At 37.6% G+C, this 26,976-nt stretch overlaps 1 protein-coding gene across 1 annotated transcript; it reads left to right on the top strand.

Annotated features, from left to right (window-relative positions):
• The first annotated feature begins 88 nt into the window (after positions 1 to 88).
• LOC111919666 (mini-chromosome maintenance complex-binding protein) lies at positions 89 to 3,246 on the top strand. The gene is made up of 12 exons (XM_023915233.3): positions 89 to 331; positions 538 to 651; positions 757 to 864; positions 939 to 1,070; positions 1,169 to 1,213; positions 1,310 to 1,405; positions 1,503 to 1,712; positions 1,798 to 1,911; positions 1,987 to 2,189; positions 2,277 to 2,640; positions 2,734 to 2,801; positions 2,888 to 3,246. Exons 1-12 carry the CDS (start codon positions 164 to 166, stop codon positions 3,000 to 3,002), a joined length of 1,737 nt encoding a protein of 578 aa, XP_023771001.1. The 5' UTR covers positions 89 to 163; the 3' UTR covers positions 3,003 to 3,246.
• The last annotated feature ends 23,730 nt before the right edge of the window (positions 3,247 to 26,976 follow it).

A 26,976-nucleotide genomic window follows, 5' to 3' on the forward strand; every position in this document is an offset into this window, starting at 1 on the left:
GCCACCAGGCCCGCAACGGCTAAAATTGGCGGGAATCCACTCTACCCAACACTTTGGCGGGAATTTAGCCTACTTAACTGTTAACGCGGGAAGGCAGCGAAGAAACCAGCCGACTCTTCCACAAGTGATTGAGTGTGTTTACAGAGAGAAAAAGAGTCTAGAAATGGTGGGACGTCAGTACGATTGCTTGGTGAACCCTCTTGGGGCTGTCCGATTCACTTTTGAGAAGGCGGTGACATCTGGTACAGATCCGGCTTCTTTGGACCGCAATGATTGGGGCGTCGCCGATCTCTTCCGGGAGTTTCTTTTTGACAACGATGGCATCAGTCAGGTACTTTACATGTTTATAGATTTCTAGTGCTTATGAATGATTTAAACTCTTGCTCTTGATTCATTCCATGTATGTTTCAGTTTCTATGCAACTTCCCCAATTTAATCTAGAGAAACTTCTAGGGTTTATGGTTTTTTAGGTAATCTGCAGTGATTAGGTTAATTTACTCATAGTTTTGATTAAGTTTTTTTTATCACCATGTCCAGGTCCCGATACTAACTCCATCAACTGTTCATCGGGTTCAACCAAACACTTTAGTTCGCTTCCGTGGAATGATTCAAGACATGCTGGGTAACGAATTCTATGTTGGTGCTTATAAGGTATGTTAATCCCCAAATTCTATTTCCCACTGAACCTTCGAACAAGAATGCAAGACCAAGATTATATTTTGTTTGTTATCATTGATTTTGCATTATCTTTTGAAGAACGAAGAGACATGGAACACCAACAAGTTTACAGATGTCTCTCAATTTGCCATGGATCCTTCTGCTGATATGCGTGTCTGGGAACGTCGTCTTCTTTACTGTGTTCCTGTGAGTCTTTAACATCTGTTAACCATTGTTAACCCGATTTAATCTCCTTACCTTTTGATCAACCTTATCTCTAGGTCCCTGGCCTGAATTCATGGGCAGATTCTACTTCTGATGGTGCTGTAATTACATCCACAAATTCCCCATCAGCAATCAGAGAAAAGAGACAAAGGGATACCTGTCCTGTTTCCACAGAGGTGGAAATGCAAGTATGTTCAACTTTACAAGTTCTTGAGTGCTTTGATATCTGTCTTGTTTGATTTATATTGAAAACGTTCAAATCTTTACATGTTTCTTCAAATGACAGGATGCAAGCAATGAGCTGCCAAATTCTCCACGTGCAAAGAAGATGGTAAGCCACTAATCTTGCATTCATACGTTTTTTTTGTCAAATTTATAATTCATATTGTAGTATATTTATTCCAAAAATGATTTTGTTGCATTACAGCGGGAAGGTGAATCTCTCATGACTGAGGAAACAGACTGTGGTAGACCTACAGTGTCTGATGTCGATTTCAGAAATAAGTTTTCATGTTTAGTCAAGGTAATATTTTATGTTTTTTTATATAAATCCAAGTCACATTTCAATTATTCTCATATTTTCAAAGTTATAACATCCTTACAAAGTGTACATTCTGCAGATATACGACTCTCCAGAGTCTGATTTAAAGCTAAATGATGTGTTTGAGTTCATTGGTGTCCTTACGTTTGACACTGAAGTTAAAAATGATAATAATGAACTGGAAGATGAATTAGTCAACTTACCTCCTAGCAAGGTGCCGCGTCTTCATTGTCTTGTACACAGAAAGCTTTCAGTTACTGACATGGTCTTTAAGTCCCCAACAATGGAGGTATGCGACATTAATCCAGATTTATAATAAACAAACTCATTATTATCATAATTTTTAATTTCTCATTTTTTTTTTAAATCTACAGCCAAAACCCCATTTGGTGAAAGGAATACGGGAATCCTTGTTGCACTACCTTAAAGTAGTTCTTGGTGATGATGAGTTAGCAGCTCATTTTATGTTATTGCATTTATTGTCAAAGGTAAAAAATACATCTATTTTACTTAAATGTAAAAGTAACATAAAATTAACAAGTGTTTTATTTACTTTAACGTAGGTTCATTCAAGGGTAGACTCATTTGCTGTAGGGAAGCTATCACTTAACCTTACAAGTTTAGACAAGTCAAGTATATCTGTTTTTGGTAACCGAATCAGCAATGCAATAAAGACCCTTTTACCCTTCACTCATCATATGCCTCTCACAGTTGAATATCTCAACACTGCTTCACTTGCACCAGTAAAAGATTACGAAACAAACAGGTAACTTAACATTAAGCCTTATATGGTACCAATCAATTAGTTAATTTTATGGATTTTTTTTATAGGGTTTTAATTTTGATTTTGCAGACTTGTGAGTGGGGCTTTACAGTGTGCAGAGGGGTCACATTTTATGATAGACGAGACATCATTACAAGCAGGGGTATTGAATAGTAATGGTGTTGAAAACACAAGATTGCTCAAGGATTTGATGGAATTTCAAAAGGTGGAATATGATTTTAAATATTACAAAATGAATATGGATGCAGATGTTCAAATATTGGTACTTTCAGAAGCAAAATCAAACATTCTACCAGCTGATTTAATTGTCCCTTTTCATCCTTCTTCTGTGGGTCCCTTGGGTGACGTGGGTGAAGAAACATTGAATGAATGGAGATGGTATTTGGCTACTCTTAGATCATCACCACATTCTATTGAAACAGAAATGCAAAAGGTACATTTTAATGATTTTATAAATAATAGGGTTATTCATTATTTTTGAGATGTTATGGTTTTAAGTATGCGATGGATGTGAATATGATGATAGGTGGTGGAAGATGATATGGTTGCAGCTAGGCAAGTTGATAGGAGCCTGGGAAGTGAAGATTTTAGCAGGTTCGTAGTTGACTGCTGGTTGACCAAGAGATCATATCTTGTTTATTATTATTATTATGAATTAAAGTATGTTTGTGAAATGCCAGGTGGCTTACAATGGGGCGTTTGATGTCATTGAGCTTTGGGGAGACATGTTTATCACATCAACACTGGCAAATGGTGAAAGAAATGGAAAGGTTAAGAAAAGAGAGGCTCCAATGAGTGTGTTTGTGATTCAATTTGGGGAATAGATTAGAAGTTGTATGGATGTTGCAAAAACGGTTTTTTATTGATTGCTGCTGCTTCTATTGTCACACTCATGTTCTCATTGCTTAAGTATTTATTAAGCTTAGGTACACTTCCTATTTTAGAGGTTAATGTAATTATTTTTGACATTCAAGCATCAATAGGTGATGTTTCATTGGTGTGGGTGGAGAGTATTTGAATGGAAGATATTAAACATGAATCCTTAGGGTATGCCATGTTGCTTGTGTTATGCAACTGCCTTTTCATTTAAATGAAGAAAAGTTGATCGCATTAGCTCAGCAGAAAAACCTAGCCACATTTGACACGATTTCACAAAAAAACCTAAAATTTCACATTGACTTTTCAAAATAGGTTCCTTGTCCTATTTTGTTTGTACATTTTTTTTTTGAAAATCTCGACTTATTTTTTATATATTATTTAATAATCTTTTGCAGTAAAAATGGTTCTTGAACACTTTGGCACTGTACGAAAAAAAAAATGTTGGAAGGCCGAAGGCCCACATGTCGATTTCACAATTTGGATTGTCAAATTTCGTTCAATTTAAAAAACAGAATTAGGTGAAAATTATATATTACTACCGCTCTAAATAGTTAGGGGTGGAATTGGTACACTATCAATTCGTTTTTCCTTAAACCGTATACCATATCAATTATAATTAGTATAAAAATTTTGCTACCGGTGCCGTACTAAATAATATATTTGGCTACCAACAAATTTGATTATATACCAACTTCTTTTAACTGTCAAATTTTAAAATAAAAAAATACATAGGGTAATTTCCATATTTAGTTAAGAAAATAGTTATGTAGTTCTTTTAATTTATAAAAGAATTCTATTGAAAGTAAAGTTAAAGTAATGTTTTAATATATTTTTTTAACGTGGTAATGACTATTGACTATTGCAACCAAATAATTTATATACGTTTTTAAATATGTAAACACTAAACACAATTAACAATTGAAATTTAAGATTTTGTTTATATATATATATATATATATATATATATATATATATATATATATATATATATATATATATATATATATAATTGGTTGGTAAGGTATTACCATGGTATTCAAACTTTTGTACCATTACGATACCAAGATTGTTTAATTAGTACGGTACTACCAACCAAACATGTTGGCTACCAGTTTTTTTGGTTCGGTTAGTAGTATGTGGGTTTGTTTTTTATGGTACAATTTTGACAGCCTTATAAATAATAATAATAATAATGAAAAAAACAGAATTAGGTGAAAATTATATATCCTGAGTCCTGTGAAAGAACTGGTTTACTACATCTTACATGACCGGGTTTGAACGAAGCTAGACGTCTATGAAGGCGAACCCTTCAAAAGGTTAATGGGACACTTGAATGTATCATTACTAAATCAGACACAATTATCACCTACTCCTGGCCCTACATGAATTTAGTGTGCACCCTGCTGCGTAATCTCCAAGTCTACTCGCCATCAATCAACTATAATCTCAAATTGCAAAATAAGTCTCAAGGTTCTATTAATTGATTATCTAACCCCTTGTCTTTTATTCTTCAAAACCTTGATAATAACCCCCCCCCCCCCCCCCCCCCCCCCCCACCCGACAACCTAAAATTGAAAAAATTGGATAACCAATCTATAGATATGTGTATATATACAATTACAAAATGTGATTAGACTTTCAGTGAAGTAACTAGAGTATGACCCCGCGTAAAACGCGGGGAACATATAAAAAATATACATGTAAATGTATAAAAAAGTTGGCACTATAAAAAAATAAAGTAACATAAACAGACTTAGCATTATTGCTAACATTTAAATGTTTGAAAAAAAACAAAGAAACATTTGAATATCTATAATAGTTGAAAGACCTCTTTGTAAACATAACCTTTTGTTTTATTAGTTGGACAACCTTCCTCGTAATATATGAGTACCTTCAATCCATTTTCAATTGTGATGTGAGAAACAAAAAATATATAACTGAAAATGAGTGAAGACAAGCTTATGCAAGTATAATCCAACATTTGATAATTATTGTCATTGACTTTTGTTAGTGACCATAACAAAATAAACTACTATAGGGAATTGCCTTCGCTGAAAACAGAATGAGATTCTTTCATTAGACGGAGTTAAATTCATGCAATGTATATAAGTAGTCTCCATAAAGAATCTATCATATATGATTCAGACTTTAATGACGTTTCTTCCAAGCCTAACAATCTATAATCTAGTACAATTGCATAGTCCTTTGGTTTGGTCGATATTACAAAGTAATATGACTGGAACACCTATTTTTAGTGTAAGTTTATGGTTGAAAATTCTAGATGCCTTAAAATCATTCAACACAACCGAAGAGTAAATTGATTCCTCAAAAAAACCTGGTAACTCTGTATCACGTAAAGAATTTGAACTCATATGTTTTCCCTTCATCTTTCATCGATCCTAAAATGTAGTCATTGGTAGCATCAAATTCTTCATTTGTAGAGACCAAAATAGCTTTATCTTGAAATATGATTGATCATCAAGATGATTTTCAAAGCATAGATAAATGATGGATACAATTGAATGAATATGGTCACCTATAGAGCGAACAACAACGTATTCTGGAAATTCAATTTCAGCTTCACCATCATTAGGGCCGCCAATATTACCATCACCAATTTTAACAATCCACTCATCAAATGCTTTTGTCTCATCCAAATCTTAGTTATACAACCAAAATAAATCTCATGTTTATGGTTAAACGTAAAACTGTACATCAAGCCGTAATTTGGACGAATATGATGCATGCACAGTATCCGAACAATTGCCTCTTTGTATTGCTAGAAGAATTTGTCTAAAGCCATCTCCATATAAAATGGTCTTGCCTCCAAACGATTCTTAAAGATAAATACCTACAGAGCAATGATATCCTCTTTGTTGACCATATTTGATGTATAAACTTCATTGTCGTTGAATTGTTCGTCAGAGTTCAGTAATACTTTTGTATTGGCACGTGATATCCCTCTGGACAATGCCACATAAAGTTGGCCATGCGTGAAACCGATTCTGGGAGATAAATACCTACATTTGGAATTGTTTCTCCGTAAGCTTTATTGATTGCAATCACGAAATATAATTTGATTAGAAATTGTTTTCTTATCAGCTTGAATGGTAACATGTCATCTTCATGCGGACATAGAAGAAACCTTGGACCAAATCTCTAGATAGTTTATTTTGACTATTAGTGATGCAACGATACCAAATAGTTTCTTTTGATGATAAGTTTCAGACGACTATTTAGGGGCTTAAGGTTTACAGGGAGGGTGTGTTGCAATAAATACTAGCAAATTGGTTAAAAAATGAGACTTATTTATGAATGCAAATTTTCATATGTTATTAGCACGAACATGCTATACTTTAAAGAACACGTAATATATTTTTCTTGTATCATCTCTTATTCATATATAAGTATACATTAATCCTAAAAAATAGTTATTTTGTCAAAATATTTGTTTAAAAACTAAAATAATATGTGAAATTTATTTTAAAACAGGTAGATGCTAACACTCTTTTTCGTAATATGATTTTCATATATGAAAAACATAAACCATGATTACTTTTATAATTTGAAAAATTAAAACATGATTTCTTTTATATATCTGACAAAATTTTGTATAACAAAACTTTAGAACATAATTAATCGTTTAAAGATAATAATGAAATATTGAAATAAAGAATCAATTATTTGGTTGCTATCTTATTTTTATTTTTATAAGGTGATAATCTCGTTATGTCTTATTTAAAAACTTATATTATAATATAACTTATATATATATGATAAATACAAAATAAATTAATAAATTGTTATCATTCTACATTTTTTTTGCAAATTTCAATACTAAAAACAACTTTTCCCTAGAAAATTGTCATATTAATGACCTACTAATTAACAATTAAATTTATATAGTACATAAATGGTTCACATGTGAACAAAAGTACACAAATGGTCCATATTTGAAATGTTTTTCTTACATAAATGGTCTATTACGCGAAAGAAAATGAAAATGTACTTTCCATTAATAAAATATTTTGAAAAAAATCCTATTAATTAACTCTAATGTAGAATTTTTTTTTCTAGAGTAGCCAAAATGAATACAGAAAAGTCATTTTTTGAAACTACGATGCTATTAATGAACTTTTTTGCAAAGTTTAATGGTATTAATGATTTTTTTTTCCAGAGAACAATCGTTTAAATGAGGTTTAATATACAAAAAAATATAACTTTCCATATCAACTAATAATAATCCAAAAAAATCATTTTTTAAGAGTATGATGCTATATATGAACTTTTTTTTTTCAAAGTTTAATATTAAATGCAATTTTTTTTTCCAAAATAGGTCATAATATAAGGTTAAAAGAACATATTGTAAAATATTTATCGATCTACATGAGCATTCCATCAATACCCAATAAGGTATATAAATCATGCCTCCTTCTGTAATGAATTTCAACGCCCCACAATGTGGAATCCCCTCAGTCGCAGCATTACATAATTCAAACCACATCCGATAATCAACATGAAGAGAAGCCGCAATAAAAAAATAATAATTGTCACCATCTTATACAAATATTAGAGATTATTGGGGCATTAGATAGTGTAATAACTTGCAATTAAATATAATTTTCAAATAAAACTTAGCATGAGAAACTAACCAATGTGATCAAGGGTCAAAAGAAGGCATTATAACTAAAACATAAACAAAGAACTATTAGAGATGAAACATGAAACTTTAAGGAGAAACATACAAATTTAAACCGTGAAGGATAACAAAAATCGACAAGTATATTTTTTAAGTAATTTAAACCAATATATTTTTAAAGTAATTTAAACTGGGCCGCAAGTTTATCCCAATATTGTTCCCTTAAGCATTTCATCGAACAGGTAGTAGACAGGTAGACCGAACAAAATTTCCAACTATCCAAATCAAGATCTCAAATCGTAACACATAAAAAAAACGAAAAAAAAACAAATTTGTGATTTTAACAACCAAAAGCAAAGGATATGACATACATTGTGTATGTGTCTATCGTTTATAATTTGATTGCTCAACTTATTGAACAATTCGTCAAAAGTACGCAAAAATGGGGAATCTCATAGAAAGATCCGATTCAAAATTCTAAATAACACAACTGTGACAATTAATTTTCAAACCATAAAATTTGACACTCTCATAACATAAAAATCAAAATATATTTTACTTACGTTCACAAGAACCCAGATGAATTCGACAATTTCTGTTGTTTGTCAACTCGAATTTCGACCTACATAAAATCTAAAAAAAAAAATCAAGCAACTTGAGTAAAATCATTTTCATGTTGTCACAACTTTAGCATAAATATCGATAAATAGTACAAATATTAGTTATCAAGAAATAAACGTATATGAGATGACTAAAAAGTTGTCAAATGGAATTTGAGTTACTTGTTTTCTTACCTTTATCTGATGTATTTATAATTGCAGTCGTTCGACTACAAATCTAAATCGTTAAGTAAAAATCAAAACAACATGTTTTCCCCCATTTTCTTCTCCACTACAAAACTTAGGTTAGATATACTATGTAAAGAATTGAGGGAGGCGGGGTATTTTTGTATTTTATTTTTTGTGAGATTTAATTATTATTAATAGAATTCCTTATTTAATTCATTTTATTTGTGGTGATATTTAATTATCATTAATAGAATTCCTAATTTAATTCATTTTATTTTTGGTAAGATTTAAATGTCATTAATGGAATTCTAATTTAAAACGTAATATACATTTTATAAAATCTATTGACAAAAATAAATGGATTGACAAAGATGATATCATCAAATAATCCAAAGGTGGAAAATATATGATTGAAATGCAATCAATGATCATGATTTCTTCAGTTTAGAATTAAAGGTTCTCTTTTAATAATATTTAGAGATTACAACATGTATAATTCATTTGGTTGTAAATAGGAAGTCATGTAGACGAATAGGGATGTCAACGGGGGCAAACGGGGCGGGGAGTGCATCTCCCACCCCCGGCCCTGAAATTTCCCTGTTCCCCTGCCCCCGCCCCCGCCCCTGTTCCCCCGCCCCCGATTGATTTTGGGCTAAAAGAAGTTGTTATTTAGGCTAAAATAAGCTATTTTTTAGGTAAAAATAATCATATATAGCAGAATTTTATATGTTAAAAATAAAAAGTTATGGCATTTTAAAAAATTATACTAACAACTTAAAAACATGTTTTTTGATGAATTTTGGAAGCTCAAAATCATGTTATTGTTTATTATATTTATATAATAAATATATGTGTAATTTATTAACGGGTCCCCATGGGAATTTCGGGACGGGATTGCCTACCCCGCCCCCGCTCCCGAAATTAAAACGGGGGTTAACCTTTCCCCCGCCCCCGTCCCCGCCTCCGATTTTTAAAAAAAAGTCCCCCAAACGGGACGGGGCCCCCACGGGAACGGGGTCCCACGGGACTTTTTGACATCCCTATAGACGAATAATATTAAAACTTGTTTTTATATATATTTTAATTATAGAAAGCTATTTTTTAAACTAGCATTTAAGTAGAATGAATATTCTTTTTAAATATTGTTATGGGCAGGATCTTTATTTTCCAAACATTTATAATGACTATATTCCACTTTCTTTTTCTCACATGTGCAAAATTAGTCAACTAAGGACTTATTCTCAAGGAAGAATCGTCTCAACCAGACAAAAGACCAGGAATACCAAGTCAAACAACGCTTATATGCTGATTCTCGGAGAATCCTAGAATTATCGGACTTTTTTTTATTAGCATTAGACTATAAATAACACTTGTATTACACACACAACACACAATTAACTCATCTACGGTATTTGTACTTACATTTACACATTCATCTCTGTAATCAACATTTTTAACACACACGATTAGTCCATCTACGATATTTGTGCACGTCGCGTTATCATACATTGTCCTTGCCCTTAGGATCTGAAGTACCTGAAACAATCAACAAACTGTAAACTAATGCTTAGTGAGTTCCCCAAAGCATACCCCACATAATCCACATAACCATATAATCCATATCAATCACAAGCCATGCATATAAACAAATAAGGATGCCCTGAACACCCTCCATGGTCTTACTCCAGGATACCATAGGCACCCCCATACGGTCTTACACCTATGTGCCATGGGCACCCCATGGTATTACTTGGAATGTCATGGGCACCCCTACATGGTCTTATAGCCAAGTGTCATGGGCACCCCCATGGTCTTTACCTGGAATGCCATGAGCACCCCAACATGGTCTTATAACCAAGTGTCATGGGCATCCCCATGGTCTTTCATACAATACACAGAAATAACTAACATACCACATAACATATAACCAACTAATTTACCACATATTACTATATTAACTAGCATTCCACATAACACATAATGGACCGGCCTTGGTGCCTTCGACCCATTGGTATGGTGAGGAGACTCACCTTTGTCTGCTGAATCCGAAAGCCACTCTCCTAATTGTGCGTGACCACCTGTGCTGAACAATAATACCATTAACCCAAGGTGAGGGTTGAACATAATCCAATTAAAGGACCCAATCCCCAAGTCCTTTCCTAATGGCCCAAAAGTCCCCCATTGCTAATGGCCTAAAGTCCATGTCCAAATATCATTAATGGGCCTCATGGCCCAATTAAGTCCAACCATAACAATCATGGCCTAAAATAGATAAATTGGCCCACTAACTCAAAACATGACCATGCCCAATGATTGATTAGGGCCTAAAGGGCTTAAAAGCCCAAAACAAGTCCAAGCCCATCTGAGTGCTTACGCCCTGCGTACCACTCTTGTACGCTTAGCGTACCGAGTCCCCGAGTTGTACGCGCTACACTACTCCCAACATATTGTCACAACTGGAAATTTTGTGTCATGTAATATATACATTCAAGCTAATGTGAATCAAAAACTTCAATCAAATACATCATACAAGTACTACAAATAGTCATCAAACAATTGGAGACCCTAGAAGTCCTTGTTTAAGTCCATTTTGGACTAGGACTTCCTTATTGGATCCAAATGGACCAATAAGCTTCCAATTAGACTATCATGGGCTTAGAACCCTAATTGGGCTCTAATTGGACCCACACTAATTTATTTCAACATTTTGGGCCATGTTGGGCCTAGAATGAAATGAATTGAAAGCTTTGATCCATAATTAACCTAATTTGACCCTAACAAGTCATAAAAATCACCTTTATATTTATTTGGACCAAAAATCACTCAACTTAACCATGAGAATTGGGCTTAAGCATTTAAAGCCCAAATTTTTCTTTTCTCTTCCAAAATCTCGGCCCAAGGCCCAAACCCAAGAAAAGGAAGAGAGTTGACTTTGGTTTGCCACCTCATTTTTATCCATTGGACACCCATGCATTGTATCTCATTCTTCCATGCAAACATCACTTCAAAATCACTTCTCTTCTCTCCTCTCTCTCACTCTCGGCCATATGCAAACACACACACCACAAAAATCTCTTCCAAACTCTCTAAGTCTTGAAGAACAATCCTCCCTCTCCACTTAAAGATCTCGAAAATTAGGAGGCTTTCAAGAGGATATTTCCACCAACTCTTCATCCAAGGTAAGGTTATGCTTGGATCTATGAATTAAATCCTTTGTTTTATCAAAATCCCTTCCTAATTTATGCAAAAATCGTGATCTTGCATCCTAGAACCATCTCAAACTCGAGATCTTCAAGAAAAGGGTGCTAAGGCCAAAAATCACCAAGTTTTCTTCCATCTTTTCTTCAAAAACCGAAATCACACACCAAGGTGAGCTTCATACCCCCTATTTTCTGTTTTTATGAGTTTTGTGGGGGGGGGGGAATACAAGTGAAAGTGTAGATCTATATGTGTTTTGTATGCCTTGTATGATTTCCATGCTTACATGTATGCTTTTGTGTGTTATAATGTTGGATCTAGCCATAAAACCCCTCAAAACCGAGATATATCTTATGTTAAATGGTTTTAGCATCAAATATATTTCTACATACAAAGTGTTTCAAGAAAAATGGCTAAGTAGTTTAGTGACAATTTTCTTTGGGCTAAAAACACAAATTCTGGGCCTAAAATGTGAAAAATACAAAATTAAGGGTCCAAATTGACATATCACGAATTCTGATGGATGAGGTGTGCCAAAACAGTTTCAATAAAACAATTTCTGGAAATTTACTCATTTAGAGGATTAAAAACATAAATTTCAAGCTTAATGGGCTAAAAATGACATTTTCGGCCCAATGAGGCCCATTATGCGAGATTTTCTGTTTTGGAGCGCCAAAACTGTATTTTTCTGTAAAACAGTGGACTATAAGTGTTCCAAATCCTTTTCAAAGGTTTAAAATGCTTTTTAAATTTAAAAAGGACCAAAGTTGCAAAAGTTTTACAATTTGGGCCAAAATTGTCAAAGTTGCGAAAAAGAAGGGTTATAATCGAGAAAAATACATTTTCAGGGACTTAAACTGTTTTCATTGAAAAATATGCTGAAAAATATTAATTTCAATAATTTTTGGTGTTAAAATGTCAAGAAAATTGATTTAAGGACCAAACCGGAAAGTATTTAACTAAAGGGTTGAAAAAGTAAATTTTACAAACAATGAGGGGCTGAAAACAGAAAACTTTCAAGGCTAATTCAATACATGCAATTTGATCAAACAATGGTACCGCGACTATCGACGAAATACAATACACTACAATACCAAAATCGTTGTAAAACGAATTGGTTCGGTCTCGAACCAATGAAAATCCGAAACTACTAACATGGCGACACTACGATACATACAAAAAACGTTTGGGAACTCAATTTACATGCGAGTGTGCACAGACATCTACGCACCATCTTTGGGCCCCAAAAGTGTAAAATCTTGTTTGTTGGGCCTAGCTAGCCCAATGACCTGATCTTAAGGCCCGAAGACATTTTTTTTCTACAAAGTGTTGGGTTTCACCGACTTGGCACAACGTAGAGGGACTTTCAATGGCTCGTATACTACTGGTCCCCAAGGGTCCTTTGGTATTGCTAGTAAAGTCTACATTTTTTTTGCGAGGCGGGTCGGGGACCCCTCGTACACATTTTATCCCCAACCGGTTAATAGAGTCATAGAGGTCTTCGTGTCCTCTTTCTCTTCGGATGTGGGACGACACGTAGTCAGGGCGGTTGGATAACATGATTAGTACGGACGACGCCTTCGGGATCGTTAGTATAGTTATAAACTGGTCGTTTGTGTAATGCGTGTTTGTAGCAATTAATCATGCTCAAAAATAATCCAACGTCGCCTGGGAATGAGACTACTCTTTTTGCAATGGTTTCAACGTAACTTCATGGAATTCAAAGGATTAGGAAAACATCGGGTTTTCCTAGGTTTTTCAATACATATCGGATTCGAAATGCATACAATTTTAATGAACAATTTTTACAAGTATAGAAACAAGCAAGCATACCTATGGATCTTCACATCTTTTTGACTATACTATTTTCAGAAAATATCGGATTTTCTGGTGGTTTTTCAAACAATACAAAACATTGGATTTCAAATACCGCTTATGAACTCACCAACATTTCATATGTTGACGTTTTTCAAAATACTTGTATTATCAGGGAACCAGTGATACAAAGGAAATAATATTCAGTGGTGGCCTGCAGTTTATTTATGTACGAGTCGAACAATTTATTTTTGGGAATGTAATGTTTAAACAATGTATTTCATGTAAACGCTACTGGTTGTACTATATTAATGCATGGTGACGAATGTTGTTATGTTTCATATATATTCAATGTTATGGTATTCAATTGAGTCACAACAGCCCCCGGACGTTTCCGCCGTCTGGTTCGGGGGTGTGACAGGTTGGTATCAGAGCTTTGTTTATAGTGAACTAGCATGTCGAGCCACACATTGATATGCAACTATAAACCAAAAGAGGGACTAACATAAATCTGAACAAAACAAGTAAATAAAACACACTTGCTTGCATTAGAAATAAGGACCTAACGCCGAATCAAACACAATAATGCTGGCATCTCGGTTAATTCGGGACTGTTCTTAGTGATACCAAGGAGTGAATGTAGCCTGATCAACTACATTCCCTCCAAAGTAAAACTAACACACGTCTTGATGAGATCGGGACAGCTAGGGAACCTAAAACTATACCTTTATCACCAGAAAGAGAACGTTCGCTTAGTCTGTACAATAGTCATAGCACCTAGGAATAATGTTAGCATATTTACGTACTCGCGCAGACAGCATGGCTGGTTTTCATCACCCTGGAGACCCCTATTTCCCTAATCAGGGAAACAACGGATGGCTAGAGGAGGAGCCTGAGGAAGAGCCTGAAGAGGAACCTGAGGAAGACCCCGAAGAGGAATCTGACGGGGAACCAGAGGCAGAAGTCGAGGGCGAGCCTGCCGAACCCGAAGAAGATGAAGAGTCCGAGGTCATCAACCCCCTTTACCCGATCAGGGTGCCTGCTTATCGTGTGGGTCCCACTGGACCTACCCCTCCTTGGGGCATTGATCTTTGGAGATGGAGCAGACATCAGGGACAGCGACCCCCGTTTGGCATGTCATGTGAGTTCTTTGACTTGAGGGACGGAGGACCGGCCGACCGAGCCCTACCGGTCATGGTGAGACGATTACGGGTGTCACAACTGGAAATTTTGTGTCATGTAATCTATACATTCAAGCTAATGTGAATCAAAAACTTCAATCAAATACATCATACTAGTACTACAAATAGTCATCAAGCAATTGGAAACCTTAGAAGTCCTTGTTTAAGTCCATTTTGGACTAGGACTCCCATATTGGATCCACATGGACCAATAAGCTTCCAATTAGATTATCATGGGCTTAGAACCCTAATTGGGCTCTAATTGGACCCACATTCATTTATTTCAATATTATGGGCCATATTGGGCCTAGAATGAAATGAATTAAAAGCTTTTTCTCCATAAATGACCTAAACTAGTCCAACAAAAATGTAAAAATCCTACCACATTCTTTTAGGTATAAAACACACCCTAACTAACTCTAATTTTGGGCTTAAAGGGAAAAAGCCCAAATTTTTCTTTTCCCTTTCAAATTCTCGGCCCAAGGCCCAAACCCAAGGAGAAATGGAAGTGTTGACTTTGGATGCCACCTCACTATTACCCAAAGGATATCCATGCATTGTATCTCATTCTTCCATGCAAATATCACTTCAAAATCACATCTCTTCTTCCTATCTCTCTCACTCTCGGCCATACACCCACACACACCCACAAAAATCTCTCAAATTCTCTCTAGATCACTCAAGAACTCTCCTTCCTCTCCACTCAAAAATCTCGAGTTTTAGGAAGCATTCAAGAGGAAATTTCCACAAAATTCTTCATCTAAGGTAAGAAATGCTTGGATCTATGAATTAAATTCTTTGTTTTATCAAAATCCTTTCCTAATCTATGCAAAAATCGTGATCTTGCATCCTAGAACCATCTCAAACTCGAGATCTTCATCAAAGGGAGCTAAGGCCAAAAATCACTTCATTTTCCTTCCATTTTCTTTGCAAAACCGAGCCCCCACACCCAAGGTGAGCTTCATACCCCCTATTTTCTGTTTTTATGAGTTTTGTGGGGGGGGGGGGGGGGAATACAAGTGAAAGTGTAGATCTATATGTGTTTTGTATGCCTTGTATGATTTCCATGCTTATATGAATGCATTTGTGTGTTATAATGTTGGATCTAGCCATAAAACCCCTCAAAACCGAGATATATCTTGTGTTAAATTATTTTAGCTTCAAATATATTTCTAAATACAAAGTGTTTCAAGAAAAATGGTTAAGTGGTTTAGTAACAATTTTCTTTGGGTTAAAAACACAAATTTTGGGCCTAAAATGTGAAAAATACAAAATTAAGGGTCCAAATTGGCATATCACGAATTCTGATGGATGAGGTGTGCCAAAACAGTTTCAATAAAACAATTTCTGGAAATTTACTCATTTAGGGGATTAAAAACATAAATTCCAAGCTTAATGGGCTAAAAATGACATTTTTGGCCCAATGAGGCCCATTATGCGAGATTTTCTGTTTTGGAGGGCCAAAACTGTATTTTTCTGTAAAACAATGGACTATAAGTGTTCCAAATCCTATTCAAAGGTTTAAAATGCTTTTTAAATTTAAAAAGGACCAAAATTGCAAAAATATTACAATTTGGGCCAAAATTGTCAAAGTTGCGAAAAAGAAGGGTTATAACCGAGAAAACTGAAATTTCAGGGGCTTAAACTGTTTTCATTGAAAAATATGCAGAAAAATATTAATTTCAATAATTTTTGGTGTTAAAATGTCAAGAAAATCGATTCAAGGACCAAACCGGAAATTATTTAACAAAAGTGTCGAAAAGGTAAATTTTACAATCAATGAGGGGCTGAAACAGAAAACTTTCAAGGCTATTTCAATACATGCAAACAATGGTACCACGACTATCGACGAAATACAATACATTACAATACCAAAAGTCGTTGTTAAACGAATTGGCTCGGTCTCGAACCAATAGAAATCTACAACTACTAACACTACGACACTACGATACTACGATTCATACAAGTAACGTTTGGTAATACATTATACATGCGAGTGTGCACAGACGTCTACGCACCATCTTTGGGCCCCAAAAGTGTAAAATCTTGTTCGTTGAGCCTAGCTAGCCCAATGATCTGATCTTAAGGCCCGAAGACATTTTTTTTACGGGGTGTTGGGTTTTACCGATCCGACACAACGTAAATGGACTTTCAATGGCTTGTATACTACTGGTCCCCAAGGGTCCTTTGGTATGGCTAGTAAAGTCTACATTTTATGCGAGGCGGGTCGGGGACCCCTCGTACATTTTTATCCCCAACCGGTTAATGGAGTTATCGGGGTCTTCGTGACCTCTTTCTCTTTGGATGTGGGACTACACATAGTCAGGGCGATTGGGTAACGTGATTAGTACGGACGACGCCTACGGGATCGTTAGTATAGCTATAGACTAGTCGTTTGTGTAACGCGTGTTTGTAGAAAATAATCATGCTCAAAAATAATCCAACGTCGCCTGGGACTGACACTACACGCTATGCAATGTTTTCAATGTGACTTCATGGAATTCAAGGAATTAGGAAAACATCGGGTTTTCCTAGGGTTTTCAATACATACAGATTTGAAATGCATACAATTTTAAATGAACAATTTTTTTTACAAGCATAGACACAAACAAGCATACCTATGGATCTTCACAACATTTTCAAAAGTTTTTCTTTCAGAAAATGACAGATTTTCTGGTAGTTTTCAAACAATACAAACATTGGATTTCAAACACTACTTATGAACTCACCAACATTTCATATGTTGACGTTTTTCAAAATACTTGTATTCTCAGGGAACCAGTGAACCAAAGGAAAACATATTCGATGATGGCTTGCAGTTTGATTATGAACGAATCGAACAATTTATATTTTTTTTGGGAATGTAATGTTTAAACAATGTATGACATGTAAACGCTACCGGTTGTACTATATTAATGCATGGTGACGAATTTTGTTATGTTTCATATATATTCAATGTTATGGTATTCAATTGAGTCACGACAGCCCCCGGACGTTTCCGCCGTCTGGTTCGGGGGTGTGACAGGTTGGTATCAGAGCTTTGTTTATAGTGAACTAGCATGTCGAGCCACACATTGATATGCAACTATAAACCAAAAGAGGGACTAACATAACTCTGAACAAAACAAGTAAATAAAACACACTTGCTTGCATTAGGAATAAGGATCTAACACCGAATCAAACACAATAATGCTGGTATCTCGGTTAATTCGGGACTGTTCTTAGTGATACCAAGGAGTGAATGTAGCCTGATCAACTACATTCTCTCCAAAGTAAAACTAACACACGTCTTGATGAGATCGAGATAGCTAGGGAACCTAAAACTATACCCCTTATCACCAAAAAGAGAACGTCTGTTTAGTCTGCAATAGTGGAAGAGGCATAGGATAATATTAGTGAACTTTTACGTGTTTTGCTATGTGTTGCGAATCTATGATTGTATGCTAAATGATAGAAGTACTTAAGTTCGTGCCATACACCTAGTCAGTAGGACCACAACCTCACGGAAACCACGTACACCCAACATCTTTCCGTTTCGTGACAAGAAGATGCCTCTCCGACCTACTCGCGGAAACCCAGGACCAACTCCACCCGAGGTTGACTCCACTGCTTTTCAGGTAGCTGTGTCTGCTGCGGTCACAGCAGCTATGACACAACTTCACCGAGGGAACAACGGAGGAGGTAACGGGCAAGGATCCGGAAGTTCGAACAACGGGAAGAATCAAGGACCCACTAAAACGTGCACCTACAAGGACTTCACAAGCGCTAAACCACGAACTTTCAACGGCACTGGAGAAGTGATCACTCTGAAGCGATGGATCGAGAAGGTAGAGTCGGTATTCGAGATATGCGAGTGCCCCGAGCAGATGAAGGTGAAGTTCGCAGCCTGTACTTTTGTGGACCAAGCACTCATTTGGTGGAACGGACACGTGGAAGCTATGACGCTCCCTGTCGCCAACTCTATCCCCTGGGCAGAAATGAAAGAAATGTTAATGGCTGAGTACTGCCCCCGAGGCGAAATACAAAAGATGGAGCAGGAACTATGGAACCTCACTGTGCAGAATGCGAACATCGATGCCTACATATCGAGATTTAGCGAACTATCTCTGTTGTGCCCGGGTATGATCACATCAGAAGGAAAGAAGATCGAACGATTCATCTGGGGACTGACACCTCCCATTCAGGGGAATGTGATAGCTGCGAACCCTGAAACGTTTGACAGTGCGAAGAGATTGGAAAAGAGGCTATATGATCATAACAACAAGAAGGGCGAGAAGCCAGTGGAGACTGAGAAGAAAAAGTAGGGTGATGGTAAGAAAGGGTGGAACAACAAGAGAAAGGGGCGTCAGGGCCCCGAGGCCTCTAAAAAGCAGTAGACAGTGGCAGTTAACACTGTCATCGCACCGGTTCCAGCCACACCACATGCTCCAGCCTCAGCTGCTTCAAATGCTTCAAGACCCTATTCCGGTAATTTTCCCAAGTGCAACAAGTGCGGTTTCCATCACCATGGAGAATGTAGGGAGTTCCATTGCACCAGTTGCAACCGAAGGGGACACACTGCAAGGTTCTGCAGGACTTATCCTCCCCAGAATCAGAGTCAGGGAAACAATCAGAACAACAACAACAACAACCACCGCAATACCAACAACACCAATGCCGGCGGCAACAATGCAGGGCCTAGCCACACCTGTTTCGGGTGCGGAAGGACGGGGCATTTCCGCCGAGATTTCCCTAACAACAACTCAGGAAACAGAGGAGCAGGAAGAATGCTGACTATGGGTCAGAGTGATGCAGTTCAGGACCCCGCAGTTGTGACCGGTACGTTTCCCCTAAACCACACTTATGCATGCATCTTATTTGATACCGGAGCGGAGCGAAGTTTCGTAAGCGAGAAGTTTAAACATTTATTGAAACAACAACCCCAGAAGCTAAATGAAACCTATACGGTGGAAATGGCCAATGGGAAAACCGAATCCACTAGGGAAATCTACGTCGGATGTACCCTAACCCTCAACCAACACATTTTTCGAATAAACCTAATGCCAGTATCAATTAGGAGTTTCGATGTGATTATCGGCATGGATTGGTTAAGCCCCCACCATGCTGAGATTATGTGCCACGAGAAGGCCGTTCGCCTTCGTCTCCCGAATCACGAAACCCTAGTAATTTACGGAGACAAACCTAGCACGAATCTTCGTCTTATCTCGTGCATCAAAGCACAAAAACATCTGCGAAAGAACAATTTGGCGTTCTTGGCTCACATAGTGGACAAGACCAAAGAAGAAACTAACATCCAAGATATTCCGGTAGCGTGTGAATTTCCAGACGTGTTTCCTGAAGATCTTCCAGGAGTACCCCCAGAGAGACAGGTTGAGTTCCGAATCGACCTCGTTCCAGGAGCAACTCCTCTCGCTAAATCACCATATCGGTTGGCTCCTGCTGAAATGCAGGAATTGTCCAGCCAACTCAGTGAGTTTCTGGACAAAGGATTTATCCGACCTAGCTACTCGCCATGGGGAGCTCCGGTGTTCTTTGTCAAAAAGAAGGACGGATCTTTCAGAATGTGCATCGATTACAGAGAGTTAAATAAACTCACTGTTAAAAACCGCTACCCACTCCCATGAATCGATGATCTATTCGACCAGCTCCAAGGAGCTAGTTATTTTTCTAAAATAGATTTACGGTCCGGATACCACCAACTCAAAGTCCGAGAAGAAGATATTCCTAAAACCGCTTTCTGAACCCGCTACGGACACTATGAATTCGTCGTAATGCCCTTCGGTCTAACAAATGCACCTGCCGCATTCATGGATCTAATGAATCGAATCTGTCGACCGTTCCTTGACAACTTCGTCATTGTGTTTATCGATGACATCCTCGTCTATTCTCGAAGCAAAGAGGAGCATGGCCAACATCTCCGACAAGTCCTAGAGACGCTGCGATCGGAAAAGCTTTACGCCAAACTCTCTAAGTGTGAGTTCTGGCTAAGGAGCGTGAATTTTCTAGGCCACGTAGTTAGCCAAGATGGAATTCATGTGGATCCCTCTAAGGTCAAAGCTGTGGAAGGATGGGCAACTCCGACAACGCCCATAGAAATTCGTCAATTTTTAGGCCTAGCAGGCTACTATAGGAGATTCATCCAAAACTTCTCTAAGATCGCCAAGCCGCTTACCTTGCTTACGCAAAAGGGCGTGCCATTCAAGTGGACAGACCGACAAAAGATTGCGTTTCGAACCTTGAAGCAAGCTCTCTGTAGCGCTCTTGTAATATCTCTACCTGAAGGAACGGAAGATTTTGTAGTCTACTGTGACGCGTCGAATCAGGGTTTAGGTTGCGTTCTCATGCAACGTGGAAGAGTGATAGCATATGCGTCCCGCCAACTAAAGACGCACGAAGTAAATTACACGACCCATTACCTAGAACTGGGAGCCGTGGTCTTCGCTCTGAAAATTTGGAGGCACTACCTGTACGGTACAAAGTGCACCATCTTCACGGACCACAAGAGCCTCCAGCACATCTTGAATCAGAAAGAGCTGAACATGAGACAACGAAGATGGGTGGAATTGCTAAACGACTATGAATGCGAGATCAAGTACCATCCAGGCAAGGCCAACGTGGTAGCTGATGCATTAAGTCGGAAGGAGTACTCTAATCGCCGTACGAAAACACACTCGATAACCATTCAATCTCATCTGGCCACTCAAATTGCATCAGTCCAGTCAGAGGCTATGAAAGTGGAAAATAGAACTAGCGAGGCATTGCGCGGGATGGAGAAGAACCTAGAAGCAAAAGAGAATGGGGTATACTACTTCATGAACCGTATTTGGGTCCCAAAAATCGGAAGATTTAGGGAGACCGTTATGAAGGAAGCCCACAAGACACGATACTCCATTCATCCCGGTTCGGACAAGATGTATTTGGACATTAAACAACACTATTGGTGGCCTAACATGAAGGCGGAAATCGCAACCTATGTTAGTAAGTGCCTTACGTGCGCCAACGTAAAGGTGGAATACCAGAAACCTTCCGGATTGTTACAGCAACCGGCAATCCCTGAGTGGAAATGGGAGGGGATTTCTATGGATTTCGTGACCAAGCTGCCCATTTCCTGCCAATCAAAGAATCCTACAAGATGGAGAGACTGACGTGGTTGTACCTATGAGAAATCGTAAGACTCCATGGAGTGCCAAAATCTATCATCTCGGATAGGGACAGTAGGTTCACATCGCGCTTTTGGCAATCACTCCACAAGGCAATGGGAACTCATCTCGATATGAGTACCGCATATCACCCACAAACAGACGGTCAAAGTGAACGAACCATTCAAACACTTGAAGACATGCTTCGTGCTTGTGTGATAGACTTTGGAAAGTCTTGAGATACCCACCTACCGTTGATCGAATTCTCATATAACAATAGTTACCATTCGAGCATCAAGGTGGCTCCTTTCGAAGCACTGTACGGGCGTAAATGTAGATCACCGTTATGTTGGGCTGAAGTAGGTGACACCCAACTAGCAAGAACGCATACGTCAAACAGGGCACTAATAGGACCAGAGATCATTCGCGAAACCACAGAAAAGATCGTTCAGATCAGAGCTCGACTACAAGCATCGCGTGACCGACAAAAGAGCTACGCCGATAAACGGCGAAAACCCTTAGAATTCCAGGTCGGTGATCGAGTACTGTTGTAAGTCTCACCCTGGAAAGGGGTTATACGTTTCGGAAAACGGGGAAAGTTGAACCCACGATACATTGGACCTTTCGAAATCGTCGCCCGTATAGGTCCAGTAGCATACAGACTACAACTACCCGCGGAGCTAAACGGTGTACACCCCGTGTTTCATGTCTCTAATCTGAAAAAGTGCCTATCAGATGAAACCCTTGTCATTCCTCTTGACGAAATCGAAATCAATGAGAATCTCCTATTCGTCGAAGAACCAATCGAAATCATGGACAAGGAGGTGAAGCATACTAAGCAAAGTCGCATCCCGATCGTGAAAGTACGGTGGAACGCAAAGCGGGGGCCAGAATTCACGTGGGAACGTGAAGATCAAATGAAGCAAAAGTACCCTCACCTATTCTAGCATTCTCAAATCTAGCTTTCAAACAGAATTTCGGGACGAAATTCCCTCTAACGGGGGGATGATGTCACAACTGGAAATTTTGTGTCATGTAATATATACATTCAAGCTAATGTGAATCAAAAACTTCAATCAAATACATCATACAAGTACTACAAATAGTCATCAAACAATTGGAGACCCTAGAAGTCCTTGTTTAAGTCCATTTTGGACTAGGACTTCCTTATTGGATCCAAATGGACCAATAAGCTTCCAATTAGACTATCATGGGCTTAGAACCCTAATTGGGCTCCAATTGGACCCACAATAATTTATTTCAACATTTTGGGCCATGTTGGGCCTAGAATGAAATGAATTGAAAGCTTTGATCCATAATTAACCTAATTTGACCCTAACAAGTCATAAAAATCACCTTTATATTTATTTGGACCAAAAATCACTCAACTTAACCATGAGAATTGGGCTTAAGCATTTAAAGCCCAAATTTTTCTTTTCTCTTCCAAAATCTCGGCCCAAGGCCCAAACCCAAGAAAAGGAAGAGAGTTGACTTTGGTTTGCCACCTCATTTTTATCCATTGGACACCCATGCATTGTATCTCATTCTTCCATGCAAACATCACTTCAAAATCACTTCTCTTCTCTCCTCTCTCTCACTCTCGGCCATATGCAAACACACACACCACAAAAATCTCTTCCAAACTCTCTAAGTCTTGAAGAACAATCCTCCCTCTCCACTTAAAGATCTCGAAAATTAGGAGGCTTTCAAGAGGATATTTCCACCAACTCTTCATCCAAGGTAAGGTTATGCTTGGATCTATGAATTAAATCCTTTGTTTTATCAAAATCCCTTCCTAATTTATGCAAAAATCGTGATCTTGCATCCTAGAACCATCTCAAACTCGAGATCTTCAAGAAAAGGGTGCTAAGGCCAAAAATCACCAAGTTTTCTTCCATCTTTTCTTCAAAAACCGAAATCACACACCAAGGTGAGCTTCATACCCCCTATTTTCTGTTTTTATGAGTTTTGTGGGGGGGGGGGGGGGGAATACAAGTGAAAGTGTAGATCTATATGTGTTTTGTATGCCTTGTATGATTTCCATGCTTACATGTATGCTTTTGTGTGTTATAATGTTGGATCTAGCCATAAAACCCCTCAAAACCGAGATATATCTTATGTTAAATGGTTTTAGCATCAAATATATTTCTACATACAAAGTGTTTCAATAAAAATGGCTAAGTGGTTTAGTGACAATTTTCTTTGGGCTAAAAACACAAATTTTGGGCCTAAAATGTGAAAAATACAAAATTAAGGGTCCAAATTGACATATCACGAATTCTGATGGATGAGGTGTGCCAAAACAGTTTCAATAAAACAATTTCTGGAAATTTACTCATTTATAGGATTAAAAACATAAATTTCAAGCTTAATGGGCTAAAAATGACATTTTCGGCCCAATGAGGCCCATTATGCGAGATTTTCTGTTTTGGAGCGCCAAAACTGTATTTTTCTGTAAAACAGTGGACTATAAGTGTTCCAAATCCTTTTCAAAGGTTTAAAATGCTTTTTAAATTTAAAAAGGACCAAAGTTGCAAAAGTTTTACAATTTGGGCCAAAATTGTCGAAGTTGCGAAAAAGAAGGGTTATAACCGAGAAAACTACATTTTCAGGGACTTAAACTGTTTTCATTGAAAAATATGCTGAAAAATATTAATTTCAATAATTTTTGGTGTTAAAATGTCAAGAAAATTGATTTAAGGACCAAACCGGAAAGTATTTAACTAAAGGGTTGAAAAAGTAAATTTTACAAACAATGAGGGGCTGAAAACAGAAAACTTTCAAGGCTAATTCAATACATGCAATTTGATCAAACAATGGTACCGCGACTATCGACGAAATACAATACACTACAATACCAAAATCGTTGTAAAACGAATTGGTTCGGTCTCGAACCAATGAAAATCCGAAACTACTAACATGGCGACACTACGATACATACAAAAAACGTTTGGGAACTCAATTTACATGCGAGTGTGCACAGACGTCTACGCACCATCTTTGGGCCCCAAAAGTGTAAAATCTTGTTTGTTGGGCCTAGCTAGCCCAATGACATGATCTTAAGGCCCGAAGACATTTTTTTTCTACAAAGTGTTGGGTTTCACCGACTTGGCACAACGTAGAGGGACTTTCAATGGCTCGTATACTACTGGTCCCCAAGGGTCCTTTGGTATTGCTAGTAAAGTCTACATTTTTTTGCGAGGCGGGTCGGGGACCCCTCGTACACATTTTATCCCCAACCGGTTAATAGAGTCATAGAGGTCTTCGTGTCCTCTTTCTCTTCGGATGTAGGACGACACGTAGTTAGGGCGGTTGGATAACGTGATTAGTACGGACGACGCCTTCGGGATCGTTAGTATAGCTATAAACTGGTCGTTTGTGTAATGCGTGTTTGTAGCAATTAATCATGCTCAAAAATAATCCAACGTCGCCTGGGAATGAGACTACTCTTTTTGCAATGGTTTCAACGTAACTTCATGGAATTCAAAGGATTAGGAAAACATCGGGTTTTCCTAGGTTTTTCAATACATATCGGATTCGAAATGCATACAATTTTAGTGAACAATTTTTACAAGTATAGAAACAAACAAGCATACCTATGGATCTTCACATCTTTTTGACTATACTATTTTCAGAAAATATCGGATTTTCTGGTGGTTTTTCAAACAATACAAAACATTGGATTTCAAATACCACTTATGAACTCACCAACATTTCATATGTTGACGTTTTTCAAAATACTTGTATTCTCAGGGAACCAGTGATACAAAGGAAATAATATTCAGTGGTGGCCTGCAGTTTATTTATGTACGAGTCGAACAATTTATTTTTGGGAATGTAATGTTTAAACAATGTATTTTATGTAAACGTTACTGGTTGTACTATATTAATGCATGGTGACGAATGTTGTTATGTTTCATATATATTCAATGTTATGGTATTCAATTGAGTCACAACAGCCCCCGAACGTTTCCGCCGTCTGGTTCGGGGGTGTGACACATATAAACAAATTAAGCACCTTTTCCATTAAGTGCTTAATACTTGATGTTCCCACGTCCAATCTTTAGATCTTAGTCCATTAAGATGTCCTAAGGCATAAAGTTGGCAACTTTATGCCTTTGCATGTCCCATATGCTCCCAACAACACATTAAGACCTTTCCAAGAGCCTTAATCCATGCATGTGGTCAAAACACCCATCACGACTCCATTTTTATGCTATGAATGGACCAAAGGACTTCAGATCTATCCTCCTTAAGCTTTGGAGTTGCTCAAACTCTCAAGAGGTAGTTCAAGAACACAAAAAGGGACTAAAGAGAAAACTCTAGATCTAGGATTGAAAATGATGACCAGGGTGAAATCTTTTTCCCATTTCAAGCTCCCTAAACTGCTCAAAATGTGAGACCCAAAATCTCTTCCTCGTTTAAGCTTGATTTCTCCTCTTCCTTGTAGCTAACACACCAAAAGGATGGTGTTTAAACACCCACAAGCTCAAGAACACACTCTCTAATGATTTTAGGATTTTCAGGGACGTTTAAGGGTGAAGGAGGCTGGTTAGGGTGAAGCTCTAATGAGATAAGGATGCTTATATAGGTCTTAAGTCTGGAAATTAGAGTTTAAACATTCGTCACGTATGCCTAACGTATGTTTTGACCCTCCGTGATCATCCATGCATGGTACGCTAAGAGTACTCATGAAGTATGCCCATCGTACTTAAGGGACTATTATGCAATATTTATAATTTCAAGGGATTCAAAGGTAATACCTGATTTGGTGTGTTACAACTCTCCTCCACTTAAGCTATACTTCATCCTAGAAGTATGTAGACGCCAACAGACCGAGGTAATGCTCCCACATCTCATCCTCCGGCTCCTATGTCCATTCAGAGCCTCTTCGGTGTTGCCATTGCACCTTCACCTCCTTATTACGAAGAACCTTAGTCTTCCTATCCAAAACCACATTGGATCTCTCAATGTAGTTTAGGCTCTCATCAACGTGAATGTCGTCCAACGAAATAACCGCGACCTCGTCAGTGACACACTTCCGAAGCTGAGACACATGGAAGGTGTTGTGAATTTGGCTAAGCTCGTCCGACATATCCAAACGGTAAGCCACCTTGCCCACCTGGGCCA

The sequence above is a fragment of the Lactuca sativa genome, chromosome 8 (genome assembly GCF_002870075.4).
Source record: "Lactuca sativa cultivar Salinas chromosome 8, Lsat_Salinas_v11, whole genome shotgun sequence".
NCBI classification, from domain to species: Eukaryota; Viridiplantae; Streptophyta; class Magnoliopsida; order Asterales; family Asteraceae; genus Lactuca; species Lactuca sativa.

Coding starts and splice junctions, on each gene's coding strand:
- LOC111919666 (XM_023915233.3), top strand. CDS start 164: ATGGTGGGACGTCAGTACGATTGCTTGGTGAACCCTCTTGGGGCTGTC. Junction 332..537: donor ACAACGATGGCATCAGTCAG/GTACTTTACATG, acceptor CACCATGTCCAG/GTCCCGATACTAACTCCATC. Junction 865..938: donor GTCTTCTTTACTGTGTTCCT/GTGAGTCTTTAA, acceptor CCTTATCTCTAG/GTCCCTGGCCTGAATTCATG.